The sequence below is a fragment of the Felis catus genome, chromosome B3 (genome assembly GCF_018350175.1).
Source record: "Felis catus isolate Fca126 chromosome B3, F.catus_Fca126_mat1.0, whole genome shotgun sequence".
NCBI lineage: Eukaryota > Metazoa > Chordata > Mammalia > Carnivora > Felidae > Felis > Felis catus.
Window position 1 is genome coordinate 109,514,536 of NC_058373.1, and position 20,218 is coordinate 109,534,753.

Below are 20,218 nucleotides of genomic sequence, written 5' to 3' on the forward strand. Positions count from 1 at the left end.
AACTTTTCCAGAATGTAAGCGGAATTCCTTTGATGGCTTCTGGGTAAAAAATCAGATAAACAGGATCCTTTCAGACCACCAGTTATTTGTTCCTACCTGATCCAGTAGTGACCCTTCTGAACACGCAATTTTGTTGGTTGGCGTTGAGGGTTTAAATATACAGTGTCTGCTGCCATCTGCTGGTAATTTCTAGCAAGTGCAGGCCATGAAATAGATCCTATATCCGAAGGTCCAACATTTCTTAGATTCCTAGGTCAAGATATATATCCGTATTAAGATATCCAGATAACTGAATTTTCAAAAAAAAATGCTTAATCTGCTGCTTAACATTCTGAGCTGAAACAAATAATGGGGTCATAATGAAGAGCTGGAGCTGGATTCGGGCTAAAGAGCCCATCCCAGTATTTAATAGCTCTGAGACATTCGTTCACTACCGAACTTCTCTGAACTTACGTTCCTCTTCTCTGAAATATGAATGTTGATGCTGCCATGTCTCCGGTGCTAGTGAGGATTCAAGACACGTAAGTGCCTGAAACAATGCCTGGCCCTTCGTAATAAGCCCTTGATCCATCCTCAGTGACGAAGATAAAGATAATGCAAATCATTTGTTCTCAACTCCATGCCAGTTCCAACCAATTATATCAGAATGCCCAGCTACCCAGGCCCACTCTCCACAAATCGTGATTTAATTGGTCCCGGAGTGTGGGGAGAGAGGCAGCAGGGTGTCAGGATGGTCTTAAAGCTCCCCAGGTGATTCTAAAGAAAACCCTGCAATAAATGCCCCACAGAAAAGCCATGTGTTCGTTGGCAATTCACTGCGGAGAACCTGGTGTCATCCAATCAGTCAACGGCATTTATGGAATGTTCGCTGTGGACAGAGTAGAAGTAGGGCATGAGGAAAAAAATAAACAAAACAAACAAAAACCAGGATGGTCCCTGCTCCATTTATCACAATCCAGATGGGAAGATGAAGTGGCAAAGGGCAGGTGGGGTACCATGAGCAGCTGTAGATTGTGGCCTGGGAAGGAGAGTTCTTAGCTTGTCAGCCTCACAGCTCCCCTCTAACAGAAAGCCCCAGAGAGTAAGGAAAGCAGTGCAGAGACCAGGGGCCAGAAGTTTTGGTTACAGGGCTCGTTGGGTAAAGAGAAGGGGAGAGTGACAAGAAATGAGCTGTCCACTTCCCCACTGCCCTGTCACCACCCCCTCCCCCCCCCATCACCACCACCACATACACGACACACACGCACGGGCACAATTCAGCTGCTATGCAGCCAGTAGGCCGGGCCCAGCTGTCCACTGTGACCAGTGTTTATTCAGCAATGCACCCAGCTCCTACTTATTTGCTTTAATAGAAAAGTGATAAATGAGCCACGATCCGTGATTTTTTTATATTCTTTTAGTTTATTTTCTAGGACTTGGATTTTTCGGCATCCTTGCCATCTTATGCTGCATTTTGTTTGGGTGACTAAAAATCTTTGCTTAGGAGCGGCGGGGTGGCTCAATCGGTTAAGCGTCCGACTTCGGTTCACATTAGGATCTCGAGGTTCATGAGTTCGAGTCCCACATCGGGCTCTGTGCTGACAGCTCAGAGCCTGGAGCCTGCTTCAGATTCTGGGTCTCCCTCTCTGCCTCTCCCCCATTTGCACTCTGTCTCTCTCTCAAAAATAAATAAATATTAAAAATAAATAAGTAAATAAACACCTCTGCTTAGGTTTTAGTAGTGTTAGCAAGAGTGATGGCTGCGGCCATGTGTACTGATTCCCTGTGGGCTGGGTACTTGGAGTATCTAAACAGAATCAGAGATCAGCACATGCTCATTGACCAGAGATGCCACATAACCCACTAAAGGACTTCCTTCTAGTCACACGTGTACATATATATGTGTACTCCCTTTTTATAAAGGCATCATGAGACTCAGTAGAAAGATAGCAAGGTTGATATTTTTAAATATCCATGACCTATTAAGGTTAAAAAAATCAAGGGACACAAGGGGCGCCCGGTGGCTCAGAACCATGATCAGGTCATGATCTCATGGTTTGTGGGTTCGAGTCCTGTGTCGGGCTCTGCTGACAGCTCAGAGCCTGGAACCTGCTTCAGATTCTGTGTCTCCCTCTCTCTCTCTGACCCTCCCCTGCTCACACTCTCTTTCTCACTCTCCCTCAAAAATAAATAAACATTTTATATATATATATATATATATATATATATATATACACACACATATAATCAAAGGATACAACAATATGAACTATGTAATCAATTTATCTTTTTTAAAATGAACACGTCTGTTACATATGTAAATAAATATAAAATATTCAAAAGGATACGGTTAAACCATGGCTTCCTCTAGGAAGAGAGGAAAAACTATTAGAGATTACATATTTGAATTGCAATGAGCATATATGAGTCTAATAATGTTTTTTCATGTTAAGAAGAGGAGTCAGGACCCTAGTAAATGAATCGCTATGTTGCACATGCCTATGTGTATGTGGTAAGTGTGAACATACAGATTTGGTTGCCCTATGTATGTACGTAGTGTGCATATATATATATGAACGATCCATGGCGTGTGTGACAAGTATGTCATATTGTGGTGTGTGCAGATATGTATGTATACGTAGTGTATACTTATGTAATATCAAGTATACACACACATAACATTACTTTTGGCTTATGTGTTACTAAATTCTACAAAAATATAAACGTTATATTGAAATAGCAGATTTACCTCGGAACCTCCTAGAACATTTCACATACTGTGAAAGTTACTTGCTGACACTTTCCCAAAGGTGAGATGTTCCAATGTTTTACTTTGTCTTTATCTTCTTCTGCTCTGACAGCATATACATAAACAACCTACATAAGCCAGAACTCTCCAACCAGAACATATTCTGGTTTGAAACCTGGGGAAAGAATCAATCTGGTATTTTATTATTTAGGCCATGCTATGGCCTCTAGGTAGACTTCACAGGAAACCCTGAATTCTGAACTCTCAACCCTCACCCAATATATTTCTACAAAATTGTGCCGTCTGATTTGGCAGCAACTCTTTGCTTTACATTTACAGCTAGCTTATTCTAAATTAAATTTGCATGGAATTTTTAAAAATTGTGTAAGAAGAGAACTGCTGTGCCTTAGCCGATTGCGCACTAATTTAAATCCACATTCAAGGGGCGCCTGGGTGGCGCAGTCGGTTAAGCGTCCGACTTCAGCCAGGTCACGATCTCGCAGTGCGTGAGTTCGAGCCCCGCGTCGGGCTCTGGGCTGATGGCTTGGAGCCTGGAGCCTGTTTCCGATTCTGTGTCTCCCTCTCTCTCTGCCCCTCCCCCGTTCATGCTCTGTCTCTCTCTGTCCCAAAAATAAATAAAAACGTGGAAAAAAAATTAAAAAAAAAAATAAATCCACATTCAATACAACACAACTCCATTCAATACAGCACAATGCGACGGGGAACTGTAATAATCCTTATTGAATTATACACATTAAATGGGTGAACTTTATAGTATGTAAATTATCTCACTAAAGCTCCTTAAAAAATTGCTTCCTAAGTTTTTCCTAAATGGAAGATATTTACGGGGCACCTGAGTGGCTCAGTCAGTTAAGCATCTAACTCTTGATTTGGCTCAGGTCATGATCTCACAGTTTGTGAGTTTGAGACCATGTCAGGCTCTGGCCTGACAGCATGGAGCCTGCTTGGGATTCTCTCTCTCCTTCTCACTCTTCTCTCCTTCTCTCTCTCTATCCTTCTCTCATCCCCCGCTGGTGGACACGCACATGAGCGTGTGCATTCTCTCTCTCACAAAATAAATAAATTTTAATTTTGAAACTATGGGGGGGGGGAGGGGGTGCTATTTACAATCTCTATACACAGCAAAAAGGTGTTTTTCTGACTGATGGCTCCTTTATTTCTAGCAATGCCTATAGGGAACCACCAGATCCCAGGGCGGGAGCAGGAGCAGGTCACGGGGAGCTGTGGTGGAGTCTTGCCCAGAACACTGAAGCACGTAGGGCCCGCCTTCCCGAGTCTGTACAAACTCTTTGCTCTACCTGCAGGAGGACTACAACCAGCTGAGGCCGCTCTCCTACCCCAACACAGATGTGTTTTTGATCTGCTTCTCTGTCGTAAATCCTGCCTCTTACCACAACGTCCAGGAGGAATGGGTCCCGGAGCTGAAGGACCACATGCCTCACGTGCCTTACGTCCTCATAGGGACCCAGGTTAGAGGCGGGTGATGGCAAGGTGTGGTGGGCAGGGCAGGAGGGCAGCAAAAAAGGGAAGACCAGGCTTCTCTGGAACAGCCTATTTCACCAACACTAGGGAAGAGTGTGTCTGATGTATCAACCCCAGAAGCAGCCGTGCCTAAGACCTGCATGATTATTTAGCTCGTGGTCGAAAGAACAATAGAGCTATTTACACGAAGAGGAGGTTTTGATGTGATCTTTAAAAATTAATCCCTCTGCTCTTTATTTTTAAGTAACAAAGTACTTTTTGAAGTAGACACCCTTCTCCAGTCCTGAGCCAGAGGAACGAGGTGCGGGTGTCGATCGCGCTAATTACCTAATCTTTTTTTTTTATATATCTGAAATCTACAATTGTTTGAAAGTCACAGAATAGGTACGGATGTCAAAGTGACCCCAAAAGTCCAAATGGGCACATTACTCCAGGAGCTCCATAACACCACTGGAGAAAGACAGAAATTCACTCTTCTCTGTTCCCTTTAAACCTCTTGGTCTTTTGGATCTTAGGAAAGAAGTTAAAAACAGATGTATTAGATACACAAACCTGTGGCTGTAAAGGGCCTGAAAATGTTTTGAAAGCTAATAAAGTTCTATAATTTGAATTACCAACAGGAAGCCAATTGCACAAATGTGTTCAAGATTGTTCCTACTTCTTATAATTTTGAAAGAATTTTGTTCTTTGCTAAATTACTATCCAAAGACACAGAAATGTAATACTATGGAAGGGTTTTATTATTATCTGTTTCATATGTTCCTGTTTTCTATTTCTCCTTTTATATTCTGACTGAAAAGAGAAATTTTTAAAAATAGTAAAAGCATTTCCTAGAGAAGATATGGACAGAAGATTAACACATCCAAAAATCAGAGTGTAGTTAATGCTTCTACTCTGAAAGAGAATTGTTTAAAAGCAGGCTTTTACCCTAATTCCAGATGATGATGTTTGACCATACTGACAGAGCCCAGATCCCTGCTGCCAAAATATGTGACAGGACATAAACCTCTCTGAGCGATTTGCGCCTCTTTTATAATTGGTGGCACTACACTGGACAATCAAGACCAAAAAAGAGGGGCACGAGGGTGGCTCAGTCGGTTTAGCATCCAACTCTTGGTTTTGGCTCAGGTCGTGGTCAGATCGAGCCCCACACTGGGCTCTGTGCTGACAGCACGGAGCCTGATGGGGATTCCCTCTCTCTCTGCCCCTCTCTACCCCTTCCCCACGAGCAGGTACTCTCTCTCAAAATAAATTTAAAAAAATTTTTTTAAATAAATAAATAGACCAAAAAGAAAAAACCCACAGATCGCTAAAGCAGAACAATGTGCTTATAAATGGTACTCTAATGTATAAATATTTCGGTTTTTCTTTAAAAGTCACATTTACACCCATTCATGTGTGCATAGGTTCACATACACATTGAGATCTTTTTAAGTTTATTTATTTATTTATTTTGAGAGAGAGAGAGACAGAGAGGGAGTGGAGGAGGAGCAGAGAGAGAATCCCAAGCAGGTTCCACACTGTCCGTGCAGAGCCCGAGGTGGGGCTCGAACTCAGAAACCGTGAGATCACAACCTGAGCCAAAGTCACATGCTTAGCCAACCGAGCCACCCGACACCCCAACACAGTGAGATTGTAAAGCAACTAAAATATTTAATTGAATTATGAAAACTAATCCCAACATACAGGCTATTTTCAAAGTAGTTCTACCTCTGAAAAGATTAATGCTCATTCCTTAGGTAGACCTTTGGAAATTCCTCTTTAGGATATGCCTTCCAAGTCTGCATCAACATTCCTTAAAATATCCTCATAGGAGACAAATCTTTATCCCCGTGAGGGTGAAGACAAAGATGTATTCAGAGCCAGGAAATAGACTATTAAGAAATGAGTAATATAATTTGGGATCAAATGAGGCATCACTGCAAGGTAATAAGACTGATCAATCATTGTAATATCCTGTAAGTGGGATCTAAAAATAAGTAGGAAATTTCAAAAATGCCTGAAACAACCACAGAATTATTAGAGTGAGTCTAGCCCCCGGGGGAATTGCTTTTGGAGAAGAAAGCACATGGAAAACCTGATGTTGACATTTACAAAGAAATCCCTTTATTTTTTCGATGTAATATGGGCATGTGTATGTATGCACCTCCTTAAAGAAAAGTCAGTCGGCAACTTCATAGATGTAAAGTGGTGGTGGGGAGAATCTCTACCATATCACGTTTGAAATATCTACTTAGCCTGAAAAAATAAGTAAGTTTATCATGCGTGGGTTTTTTTTTGTTTTGTTTGTTTGTTTGTTTGTTTGTTTGTTTTGCCAGATTGATCTCCGCGATGACCCCAAAACCTTGGCCCGTTTGCTGTATATGAAAGAGAAACCTCTCACTTACGAGCACGGTGTGAAGCTTGCGAAAGCGGTACAGTCAGATTTGGATTTAATTTGAAATATATGCTGACGGAAGAATTTGGTGCATGGTTTGGAATGAGTGAGCTACGTGGACTTTTGCTTTAAAGTGCAGTGTGTTCAAGGATCCTCTGTCTGCTTCATACTGTCCCCTCTGTTCTAGTGACACTGGAAGGGACCATTTGGTTGGCGTCTTCCCAGCCACCATTGTCTGTTTTTCTTTTAGAAAAAAACAGTGAATTTCAACTCCTGAAGCACTTGTCATTTGATTTAGCAACATTTAGAATATCCAGTTCTGTATTTAGTGTGAATAAAGGGACTCATCTCACTACTTATTATCAATGTAATTTATTTAAATGACCCCATAAAAGGTATTTAGTGATTTTCTTGGGGAAAACTTAGATTAGCATCTGGCAGAGTTATATTTGTTCAGTATTTCTCACCATATAATGAAAAGCCACTTAGAGCGGCCGGATTATCTCACAAACAGCATCTAGAGCACTCACGTGGACCAGAAAGAAGATAACTAGTTGGAGAATCCAAGTGGCTAAGGACAGATAATAGCAACTAACTCACAGCTGAAACTGTCATCACAGACCTTTCTGCATTCTTGAGAGCTTAACACGAATGGTGATTTTGATGGGGAATTTTTTTAGACCAAATCTTTGTCTCCCAATGACCACCAAGATGTGTGCAAAAACAGACACTAAAATGGACACTAGAGGAGGTGTTTTATGCAAGAGGAGGCTTTTAAATCATATTTCCATAACCTGAGTCACTTCCTCATTGATAGAGTCGCAAACCCATAGACCCAGACTAGAAGTTTCAGAAATTGCTTCTACTTTCTTTTTTTTTAAACCAGTATTATTTTTTGTTTGTTTCTTTCATTTGTTTCTGAGAGAGAGCAAAAGCGCAAGCAGGGGAGGGAGAGAGAGAGAGGAGACGGCAAGAATCCAAAGCAGGCTCCGCACTGTGAGCCCAGAGCCCAGCATCAGGCTCGATTCACAAACTGTGAGATCATGACCTGAGCCGAAGGTCGGACTCTTACCCGACTGAGCCACCCAGGTGCCCCTCTTTTACTTCCTAAAGTAACTAACCCTGCAAAACTGCGTGCCCTGGGCAGAATAGGAGTCACCCTTTTAAACTGGCCAAGAATGGGGCGCCTGGGTGGCACAGTCGGTTAAGCGTCCGACTTCAGCCAGGTCACGATCTCGCGGTCCGTGAGTTCGAGCCCCGCGTCAGGCTCTGGGCTGATGGCTCGGAGCCTGGAGCCTGTTTCCGATTCTGTGTCTCCCTCTCTCTCTGCCCCTCTCCCGTTCATGCTCTGTCTCTCTCTGTCCCAAAAATAAACATTGAAAAAAAAATTAAAAAAAATAATAAACTGGCCAAGAAAAATATTATGTACAAATTCTTCATAAATAAAAATGTGTGTGTTTCTCTTCTGGGAATTTTCTTATAGGCACCAAAACTAAGGGATACACTCGAATAGAAATGAACTAAGTAGAATTGTGTTTATATGGACACAATACATGAGGATATTTCACAAGTACTTGAGACAACACTTCCTACTTCTGTGAATGTCATTTTACAACTACTAGTATGAGCCATTCATCGAGTTCTTGGGATACTAAGCCCTTTACAGGCTCTGTCTCATTTCAGCCTCATGGTAACCCGCTGAAGCAGACAGTGTTTGTCTCATCATACAGGCAAGGAAACAGAGTCTTAGGGAGATGAAAATGTTGGATTCACACAGCTGATAATGACACAAGCAACTCTAATCCAGATCTGTGGATGTCACCGCTGTGTACCTGACCATGATGTAAACTGTCTCCTCCAACCATTTATCTTGCCTTCTGTAAAATGGGTGCGTGTCTGGAGGTTCTTCTACCTATTCCTCAAACATTCAGCTTAACTTCTCTCACTAAAGGTACATAAACCTCAAGCCACGAAAACAATCGTATGTGATTCCCAGCTATCCGTTTTTCACGAGCAGGTCCCAGAGGCTCAGCACCAGCTTTCTGCATGAACTTGGTTTCCGCTTCCCCTGCTTCCGTCCTATCTCCACCATCATGTTGTCAGTGTCCTAGCCTGACTTCTCATTTAGGAAATTGTTTCTCCCTCTGAAAAGAAGTCACTCCAAAGCCTCCCATCTCGTCTCGTACTTATTTTAGGAACAATGGCTGAGTTCACCACTTTAGTGCCTTTTGCCAGTTTCTCCTAGCAACTGCTCTCAGATACGGAGAGAATCGTGTTTAGCTTATGAAACCCAATTTAGAAGAAATCCAAGCAAGAGTTTAACTTGTTTCATCACAATTCATGTAATTATAGAGATGCTTTAAGTCTCTCTGCTCCCTGACTTTCCTGTCAAGTAGTTGATAATAACAGCTAGCATTTACGGAGTGTTTGCAGTGTGCCAGGCTTTCTGCCAAGCGCTTCACATGCCATGTCTTAATTAATTCTCACAGCAACCCCCCGAGGTGTGTCTATTATTATTTCCACTTTCCTAGAGGAAACTGAGGCTCAGAGAGGCTGAGGTCACACCGCTAGAAAGCAGCAGAGCTGGGGTATGACGCTGCTTTAACCCACATGTTCCCCTGCTCCCTCCTGTAGTCTGTAAAGAAACCTGGAGTCTTGGGGCTTCTTTTCTATACACTGAAGCCCTGTACTTTAATGTGCATCTTCTCCCCGTAGTTCAAGTGCTTTGCAAGTTCAGGTCTTTCATATTCAATTCCTTTGGGTCAGTACCTTTCCATTTCCAGAGCATTTTTCTTCTATCATCTCTCTTTGGCCGCAAAGAGCGTTTTATTTTCAAAGGCCACTTTCATACCATACATAGTTACCATTCTTTACACTTGTCAAAAGTCTACCACATTTACATAAATATTTTTGCATCCATTGGTAATAAATATTCATCGTTACGCCTCTGCTTGTTTTATCCTCCCTCTCCTTGTCATTATTGCATTTGTTCATCCCCAGCCAGCTTCCTCATGGGCGCATGTCCACACTACTACTGGCCGCACTTGTCAATAACTCACTGAACACCTCACATGCGCCAGCCACCCTGCTGCACTGGAGCTCTAAGATTATAATTCACTGGGCATTCGCTTTCCCAATTCCATCTGATTCAACCTGACCATGATTTTCTAAGTTCAGACTTCCTAAGGTATGTCTTGACAAAACGCTTTGCCATTTTCCCTTTTTTCAGCCTTTGGCCTCTTTTTTGCCTTCTTCTGCTATCTTCTTCACCCCGCGCCTTCCTTATGATTGTTCTCACTCTTTGTCTTTGTACCCGTTTCCTGCTGGCTTTGTAACATGTATGCACCAGTGGGTTTAAAGCGGCAAAATTGCTGGGGTGCCTGGATGGCTCAGTCGGTTAAGCATCCGACTCTGGCTCAAGGTCATGATCCTGAGGTCAGTGATTTCGAGCCCCATGTCAGGCTCTGTGCTGAGCCTGGAGCCTGCTTCAGATCCTGTGTCTCCCTCTCTCTCTGCCTCTCCCCCGCTCATACTCTGTCTCTGTCTTTGTCTCTCTCTCTCTCTCAAAAATAAATAAACATTAAAAATAAATAAAAAATAAATAAACATTAAAAATTTTTTTTAAAGCAACCAAATCACTGTAGAAATCCTGGAATCAATGTTTAGTCATCTTTAAAAAAAAAAGTCTATGTACTTTACAGACAGAGACAAGCAGAGAGTGAGTTGGGGAGGGGCAGAGAGAAAGGGAGACACAGAATCTGAAGCAGTTTCCAGTCTCCAAGCTGTCAGCACAGAGCCCGATGTGAGGCTTGAACTCACAAACTGTGAGATCATGGCCTGAGCTGAAGTCAGAAGCTTAACCGACTGAGCCACCCAGGCGCCCCAATGTTCAGTCGTCTTAATCAACTGGAGTCTTGCATTCCTGCCTACAGACTGCAAAAGTCACTATTACCCTCCTTGTTTTGTGTGCTGGCCGTTTCTTCCTTCTCTCACGGTCTTTGAAAATTGGTCACTCCATGACTGGGCTCTGGGTCACAGAAATGAAGGAGAGACAGCTCCTTGCCTCAAGGGGCCCTTAGGCCAGAAGAAGAGGGTGACTGCAGTCAACGGCATGTCACCTGAATGAATACTTTTAATTTTTTTTTTTTAACGTTTATTTATTTTTGAGACAGAGAGAGACAGAGCATGAACAGGGGAGGGTCACAGAGAGAGGGAGACACAGAATCCGAAACAGGCTCCAGGCTCTGAGCCGTCAGCACAGAGCCCGACGCGGGGCTCAAACTCACGGACCGTGAGATCATGACCTGAGCCGAAGTCGGACGCTTAACTGACTGAGCCACGCAGGCGCCCCAAGAATACTTTTAGTACTGAGGTAGCAGAGAGTGGGGAGTGATGGACACATTCGGGGAAGGAGGACTCAGAGACAATTTCTTGAAGCAATTGACATCTGAGCCAAGTATGAGGGATAAAGGCAAGTTTATCAGGGGGACAAACTTAGGGACGAGGGAGGAAAAACTTCCAAATAGAGAAATTAGTACCTGCAAAAGGCGTCCTTTAAAGCATAGGGAGTACAGGGGCACCTGGATGGCTCAGTCAGTTAAGCATCCAACTCTTGATTTCAGCTCAGGTCATGATCTCACTGTTCATGGGATCAAGCCCTGCCTTAGACTCTGCACTGGAAGCATGGAGCCTGCTTGGGATTCTCTCTCTCCCTGTCTCTCTGTCCCTCCCATGCTCGTTCTCTCGCTCTGTCTCTCTCTCTCTCTCAATATAAATAAATAATTTTTTTTTAAAAAGCATAGGGACTACATTGGCAAGTGATGAACCAAATGTCACCCACAAATGCTTTGATCAGTCCACATGTGTAGTTTTTTTTATTTTATTTTTTATTTTATTTTTAATTTATATCCAAATTAGTTAGCATCTAGTGCAACAATGATTTCAGGAGTAGATTCCTTAATGCCCCTTACCCATTTAGCCCATCCCACCTCCCACAACCCCTCCCGTAACCCTCAGTTTGTTCTCCATATTTATGAGTCTCTTCTGTTTTGTCCCCCTCCCTGTTTTTAGATTATTTTTGTTTCCCTTCCCTTATGTTCATCTGTTTTGTCTCTTAAAGTCCTCATACGAGTGAAGTCATATGATTTTTGTCTTTCTCTAACTAATTTCACTTAGCATAATACCCTCCAGTTCCATCCACGTAGTTGCAAATGGCAAAATCTAATTCTTTTTGATTGCCGAGTAATACTCCATTGTGTGTATATATACCCCATCTTCTTTACCCATTCATCCATCGATGGACATTTGGGCTCTTTCCATACTTTGGCTATTGTCGATGGTGCTGCTATAAACATTGGGGTGTATGTGCCCCTTAGAAACAGCATACCTGTATCCCTTGGGTAAATACCTACTAGTGCAATTGCTGGGTCATAGGGTAGTTCTATTTCTAGTTTTTTGAGGAACCTCCATACTGTTTTCCAGAGTGGCTGCACCAGCTTGCATTCCCACACATGTGTGTTTTTAATGTGATTTAGTGGGCAACACTGAACAATGGACACTTTACATAAAGATACACATTTCTGACTTCTTAAACACACACATACACACACACACACACACACACACACCCCAAAAGCTCTGGCAACACAAGGCTAGCATTTCCTCATCAACTGCAACGTTTAAAGTCTTTCAGACAAGGGATGTATCCTTCAGTTTTTCACAATCCCCACCCCTCCATACTAACCTTCACTGAAGTGGTGCACTACATTATCTATCCACCCTTGACTTGGCAATCTCTGCCTTACAGTCTTTTATTTTTTTTTTTTAAATTTTTTTTTTCAACGTTTATTTATTTTTGGGACAGAGAGAGACAGAGCATGAACGGGGGAGGGGCAGAGAGAGAGGGAGACACAGAATCGGAAACAGGCTCCAGGCTCCTAGCCATCAGCCCAGAGCCTGACGCGGGGCTCGAACTCACGGACCGCGAGATCGTGACCTGGCTGAAGTCAGACGCTTAACCGACTGCGCCACCCAGGCGCCCCAGTCTTTTATTTAAAAAAAAAAAATTTTTTTTAACTTTTATTTATTTTTGAGACAGAGAGAGACAGAGCATGAACAGGGGAGGGGCAGAGAGAGAGGGAGACGCAGAATCTGAAACAGGCTCCAGGCTCTGAGCTGTCAGCACAGAGCCCGACGCGGGGCTCGAACTCACGGACCGTGAGATCATGACCTGAGCCGAAGTCGGACGCTTAACCGACCGAGCCACCCAGGCGCCCTGCCTTACAGTCTTTTAAAAAAGTCAGCTGCAAATCCATTCAGCCTAGAAACATTTTGCCTCTTTCAGCAACTTGTTACGATAAAATTTCTCTCACAAGTCACTAGGTTCCTTTTTTTTTTTCTTGGCTTTCGTGTTGCCTGTACCTCTCCTAATTCTTAAGAAATAGAGAACTTCTCTGTTATTAGCTGGTTCTTCAGATACCACCTTACTGTATTTATTCCATTAGTATTTGCTCCCCTCTCCATTTAGAGGGAAATGGCTTACTTTTTCTTTCTTTCCTCTCTTATCACCTTCGCTGCCTCCAAAACAACGTCTCTTTTGTTCATTAGTTTTACTCTTTCGGACACATTTCTTTTTTTTTTGCTAGCGTCATCCCCACAGAGTGTTAAGACTCTGGGTCAGGGGACAGATTCATACCTCTGACACTTCTTCAGTTGCATGACCTTACGGAAGTAACTTATCGTCTCTAGCATCACTTTTCTGAACTGCAAACGAGGTGACAGACCTACCTTGCGAAGTTCTTACAACGATTTAGTGACCCAGTGACACCTGAGGTTTGCTCAGGAAACTCTAATTGTTGTTAAATTTGTGTGCCTCTCAGGTGCGTCTACAGCCGGGAAGACTTCATGGTCTTTACTCCTTCAGGGTATGCTCTATCTTACTCTGTAACATGTCCCACCTCCACAAAGACAACCTGGAAGAAGTAGTTGGTTTTCTTTCACTTGATTGGTCACCGTGGGTTTTGTTTGTCTGTTGGTTTGTTTAATTTCTTCTTGTCGGACTCTTGTATGTTTCTGTGCACGTCTGATAAATTTCCCAGCCTTGGGATGATAAATTTGAGCTATTATAAAGCTATTAGGAAAGTGTTCTCTCAGTTTACATTCCTCAGTCTCTATTTTTTTTCTGGAAAATAAATCGTTTTGGCAAAGCACGTCACAGATAACGTGGATCTAAACAAGGATCCACAAATCCTGCGTTCTTACAGATTGTTCTAAATATTTGGCTGTGTAGGTCACTTTGTTCCAAGGGGTAGATGAAACTATAAGGGAAGTCATGCTTCTTTGGGACAGTTTTCCATTTCACATTGTTGCGGTCATAAATGAGGTGGTTTCTTTTTAGCAATTTCTCTAACATGGCTGTACCTTCTTCTGCAAATTCTTTGACCCTCAGACCACTGATACATGGTTAACAAAAACTCACCTCTTTTTTCTTTAAGTTTATTCATTTATTTGAGAGAGAGAGACACCGTGAGCTGGGGAGAAGCAGAGAGAGAGGAGAGAGAATCCCAAGCAAACTCCGTGCTGCCACCGCAGAACCGGACATGGGGCTCAAACCCACGAAACTATGAGATCATGACCTGAACTGAAACCAAGAGTCGGACACTGAACTTACTGAGCCACCCAGGCGCCCCACGAAACACTCACCTCTTACCTGAGTTCTGTTTCTCACACATTCTTCCCAAATCACACCCTGTTTGCTACTTTTCCTGGGACTATCAGTCCAAAACCATGTTGTATTAACACGGCTACCCAATAATGTCTTGATCTACTGTTTCACTATCTTCCAAAATATCTTTTTATCTGAACTAGGACAGACAAGTGTGGGCTCTTCCTCCACCTTCAAAAGGCAAGCCCTGCCATGCTGTCAGCTGCGCTCTGGGAGGTGAGGGAGGGGGATGGAATGCCCCTGCCCATCTTGCAGGATCAGAGGGCCCAGAACCCCATGTGTGAGCTGAGCCCAGGTCTCCCACGATTTCCAGGATCAAGTGAGGCTCGTGATCTTAGCGGGGAGGTATTCCAGGTAGGACGGCCCCACAGCACGCTCTGCGTATTTTTTCAGGATGACAGAGAAGGACTAGCACGTTGCAAGCAGCCATTCAGTTGACATCTTCACTAGAGTAAGGTGCATTTCACATGTTCATATCAAGCACTGGCCACAATCCCAAAATGTAAGATATTTCATGACATTATTAAGAAAATGTTCTCTACTTTTCATCCCTCTTTTGCATCTAACTAGTTTTAATGATTCCAAAAGCCATTCTTTAATCCAAAGGGCAAACCTTAAAATGAACCCACAAAATAGGTTTTTAATAGCCAACATCTTTTCTTTGGGTATTTTCCTTTAGCTCATACAGTATCTATTCTTTATAGGGGGAAAAAAGTGCATTATATCCGGACACAGCCAGAAAAACTTTACTTCATGTGTGGTTTTCATGTATGTGGGCTAATCGTCTACTTGAGCAACTTCCTGCAGAGTTGAGGGATAAGGATGATCATCGCGGAACAAAGAAAAGAACACACACCAAGAGACCCAGATTCTAGTCCAGTTCTTCCGCTTTCTGGCTGGGTGCCCTTAAACAGTTCATTTTACCTTCTGGGGCTGTTCCCACTCTATCCTAAGCTAAACCACAAATTCCTTTATTCCACAAGTTGCAAGACGACTGGTCGCTGACAAAGAAATCCCACATTCCTGCCTTGGTTGGCCCACAGAGCATTTTTTAAGTTGGTAATTATTAACTAAAAATCCAAAAGTCCAACTCATCTTGGGGCACCTGGGTGGTTCCGTCGGTTAATCGCGCAACTTCGACTCAGGTCGCGAACTCACTTTCGTGGGTTCAAGCCCCACGTCGGGCTCTGTGCTGACAGCTCAGAGCCTGGAGCCCGCTTCGGATCCTGTGTCTCCCTCCCCTCTCTGCCCTTCCCCTGCTCGCACTCTGTCTCTCTATCTCAAAAATAAATAAAGATTAAAAAGAATTTTTTTTCAAAAGTCCATCTCATCTTGAAAAATACAGAGATGGGCACCAGTGAGTGAACCGTGGCAACAGTGGTCTAAAACTGAGTAAGACTGCCAGCTCTAGAGGGGGTGTGTGCTTCACAGCTCACTGCATTCCTCACCTCTCCCTATGGTCTGACACCAGCCCTGCCCCCCTTGTTAACATAAGCTACTGGAATAGGCATGTAATTTTGCTATCCTGATTTAGTCACGTATCTGCTATGGTTCCCAGGGGCTCACCATCCTCCAACTATCCTCTTCCGCATCTGCTTTCATTCTTCAGTTTTTCTCTTTTTTTTTTTTAAGTTTATTTATTTATTTTGAGAGACAGAGAGAGCAGGCAGGAGAGGGGCAGAGAGGAAGAGGGAGAGAGAGAATCCCAAGCAGTTCTCCGCACTCAGCACGGAGCCCCATCTGGGGAGATCACGACCTGAACCGATGTCAGGAGTTGGACATTTAACCAACTGAGCCAAGCAGGCCTCCCTCTGGCGTGCTATTTTTTAAATAAGAAGCTATAGTTCTGGACTGAATTTCTGTATTTCTCAAAGAGATTTTGTGATTGCCAAATACACCACAGTATGAAATCATCAACAGCTTTGAAATAAAGCCCTAAGCAAGAACAAAATATTTAATCACTTAAATACACATAGAATGTATACCAACTAGGAGGGTGTCTTTGTCAGTAAATGTATTTTATGCTTTTTATTTGTACACGTTTTGGGTTTTTCAGCTCCTTAAAGTATGCCTTTAGAGTATGTTAAACCTGGGGCTCCTGGGTGGCTCAGTCGGTTGAGCGTCCGACTTCAGCTTAGGTCGTGATCTCATGGTTTGTGGGTTCGAGCCACGTGTCAGACTCTGTGCTCGCAGCTCAGAGCCTGGAGCCTGCTTCGGATTCTGTGTCTCCCTCTCTGTCTGGCCCTCCCCGGCTTGTGTTCTGTCTGTCTCTCTCAAAAATAAATAAAAATTTTAAAAATGAGTATGTTAAAACCAAATAATAATATCAATTGGATATTACCTTGCTGAGAGAGACCTCATCGGCAGTGCGTATTAGTGAAGAATGACCTAGCAAACCTCATCCCCCACTCTTCCTATGTGCTTTACCAACCAAGCTGACACTGCCTTCTCACATACAGAAGGAGATACATTTCACTTGTACCAGATTTACACATTCTGCATGCATACGAAAGGGTGCTAAAAACAACATCATGTAGCCCTGTTGTTCACAAAGTATATTTAAACCATATCACTGGCTTTGAATCCTCTCTCAATTTGTACATTTGTTGTATTCTTACATTCGGGATGAGTGGTCACGGATCACTTTCAGAACTTGCTGCTTACCAAAGGCAATCCATGGCCATTTATTGCTAATACCAGAAAGTAAAAAATACAAAAATTAGAATAGCCGATGCAAATGGAAATGTAAAAGAGAAAAAAAAAAAAAATCCAACCCAACCCCCGGCCGTCTGTGGGACCAGGAGCGGTAGCACTTGGCAGGGCAGGGGGCTGAAACCACTCTGCTGTTCTCTCTCCTTTCCCCCTCACGCGTTTCTCTCTTTTTGTGTTTAAGATCGGAGCGCAGTGCTACCTGGAGTGCTCGGCCCTAACTCAGAAAGGTCTCAAAGCAGTTTTTGATGAAGCAATCCTCACCATTTTCCACCCCAAGAAAAAGAAGAAACGCTGCTGCGAGTGTCACAGCTGCTGTTCCGTTCTCTGAGGCTGCTGGGGACCGGCCTCCACCCGCATCCAAGGGTGAGACCAAGCTCAAACCACGAAGGAGGGCACGACCAGAGAGGAAGTCCCTTCGCAAGCACGAAGGCTTGCCCTTGCACGCCAGGAACACCCGCCCCCCCCCCCACCCGCCCTCCAGGAGCACAGCAGCACACTCGTCAGCCACCTGCCCGTCCTCTCTACCAGCCAGAAGCATCCAAATCGGAGAATGCAGAGCCCGGATTTCAGCCAGTGCTGCTGCTGACCATGCTGAAAACAAAGACAAAGACCATGTGGCATTTTGCATCCCACCCCCACCCCCACCCATGAACATGAAGCTGATGGAAAATCATCACCAAAAAAAAAAAAAAAAAAAAAAAAAAAAAAAAAGGAACTTGGTTCCTATATTAGTGGCCTTACCCAGTGTCTTCTACAAAACACGGGAATACCATACTAACCCTCCCTCCTGAATCTGTTGTTCCCCCTATGTGTCTTGCATTTATTTGTATTGTTCTAAGAAGTTTACTAATATACCAATTTACTCAGGCCTTACAAATCCATACCAAGTTAGCCTAAAGACAATGTACTTTATATGCATTTCCATATTCAGCCTGTTTCTACCAAAGCTATTAGAACCAATATGTACCTCTGAATGCCTGCCTGACTGTAAGAAGAAAACAAGAAAATGTTTAAACTTTTGGAAATTTACAAAGCCAAGATTTTTGAACCCGGTTGAATTGTTGTGGGTCCACATTTTTGCCAAAGATTCACCCTGGAAATGCTTTCGCTGATGGGTAGCGTTATTTTTTTTTTTTCCATATTTATATTGTGGCAAGCTACAAATGAACTGTGTTTAAGAAAGTAGTTTCTCCGCTTTTCAATCAAACTGACCGGGGGGGAATATACGGACCTTTTAAAAATCTTTGAAAATATTCTTTATTCAGCAAAGTGAACTTTCCTGCTCCCTCCCTTCCCCATGGCAGACCTGTTCCCTCCCTTGAATTCACACTTACTCCCATGCCCAATGATAACTTGATCTAAAAGAAAGACCTGGCCACAGGGCACGAAAAAGCAAATGTTTAAAAGTCTCCAAAGGTTAAGCAAAGTGCCTCAATTTTTTCACTTGCATCAACCCGCAGTGCTTCTCAGCTTACCCCATGCACGCTCCCAGTTCTATTTAAACGACATTTTCCAAGTACAGCTGGTACAAAAATATTGCCTCTCCCTATTTCCTACACTCATTATCCCAAATGTATATTTAGGGGATGGATCTGTGTATACTCAGCTCTGGATCTGTTTATCCCCTGCTTCCAAAATGATGTGCTCTGTAGAACAGGAATTTCGGTCTTGGGAAGTAAAAGCCCCCAGAAAGTAATTATGTGCCCTTTCTATATGCTTCTTCCAAACATCCTGGGGTTCTTGTTTCACAGAGTGAGTTTTTTCCTAGCTTTTAATTAGAGACTATAAAGTCTCCTAATTAGTCTTATTTGCTTACAATTACCCTGGAAACACCCAGGTAGGCACTTTACTGTTTATTTCAATTGCATAAGCCAAGTGCCTCTTTGCAACATCAAATGACACCAATTTCAGCAGAAGAATCTCTGCATTCACACTCCTTCTGTTGGAAAAATCCAGTCTTTCTAGTCCCTTCTGCTCTTGGAGGAAGCACATAAAAAAGAAGCATATGATGTAGGTCTTTTCCGTTAGGACTTTCCATGACACCCCCTCAGTTGTTTAGGTTTTGCTTGTTTGTTTGTTTAGAATTTCTGAAATGTGTTTCCCTTCTTCCACATTGCAAGTTCTATTTCTCTTCCCTCCCATCTAGTTGCTAAACGTTTTCTTAAACACACACACACACACACACACCCCAAACTGAAAGAAAACGGGAGTTTTGTAAGTCAAAGCTTGACAGAGAAGACAAAGACTTTCTGCCTCTGTAAATGAAAACCAACCGTGCATAAACTATAACCCTGCAGAGGTTATGGATTCATTCTTTACAAACAACAATGAGCATTTAGTCCTGTAATAAATGAAGTGCTGTTAGCCACTTTTGTTGCATGATTGCATAGTTACATCTTGCTAAGGGGCCACTCCTCACTTCTCAATGATGTGGATGAAAAATCCAATGCTGTATATTTGCTCCACCAAGGAGGATTTTCCAGATGTGTGCATTCAACAGGCAAATGGTTGCCCAAGCCATCATCTCCCTACTGGAACACAGAGATTAACTTGTCCACAGTGGGAAGATCATTCTCTCCTCTAGAACGAGAACCCGGAGAGAGACCGTTAGTGTCTGGGTGGAGAGGCTCCAGCCCTTAGGTGCTTAGGAGCTAATTATTAAATAAAATAACAAAGAACAAAGCAACCTAAATGAGTTAATGTCATTCCACCAAATTAACCATGTATTCCCTGTTTCAAGGCAAAAGGTAGTTCACTGAAAAGTGTTTCGTGCCTTAAGATTAAACAAAACTATATCCTGACGCCAAAGATAAGAAGACATCTGAAAAAAGGGTCTGAAGAAGGATCCTTTAATGGTCTACACAATCTTCCAAAGTCAAGAAGGGGCAGCCGATCTCCATTGGAGGGTAAAGTCTTAGCTTTTCAGACTAAACGAGACCCCAGAAAATATAGTCCAACCCCCTCATTGTACAGATGAGGAAACTCAAGTCCAGATGGGTCAAAAGAGGTGTGTTATGGCAGAGCTGGAACAGACCTCAGCTATTCTGCTTCCCAGGTGAGTATGCTTACCTCACACTACAGGTGATTCATAATCACAGATGTTAAGTTGTAGTTTTGCAGGTGTATTACCAGAGTTGCATCTGTTTACTCTATAGACGTTAGCCACATGTCAAAT

At 43.0% G+C, this 20,218-nt stretch overlaps 1 protein-coding gene across 1 annotated transcript in view; it reads left to right on the top strand.

Annotated features, from left to right (window-relative positions):
* The window catches only part of RHOJ (ras homolog family member J), an 87,454-nt gene extending 68,043 nt beyond the window's left edge, over positions 1-19,411 (top strand). Inside the window, exons 3-5 of the mRNA XM_011283255.4 lie at positions 4,054-4,218; positions 6,550-6,645; positions 17,225-19,411. Of these exons, the coding sequence (XP_011281557.2) occupies positions 4,054-4,218; positions 6,550-6,645; positions 17,225-17,371 (408 nt within the window). The 3' untranslated portion in view covers positions 17,372-19,411. The remainder of the gene's footprint in view (positions 1-4,053; positions 4,219-6,549; positions 6,646-17,224) is intronic.
* The last annotated feature ends 807 nt before the right edge of the window (positions 19,412-20,218 follow it).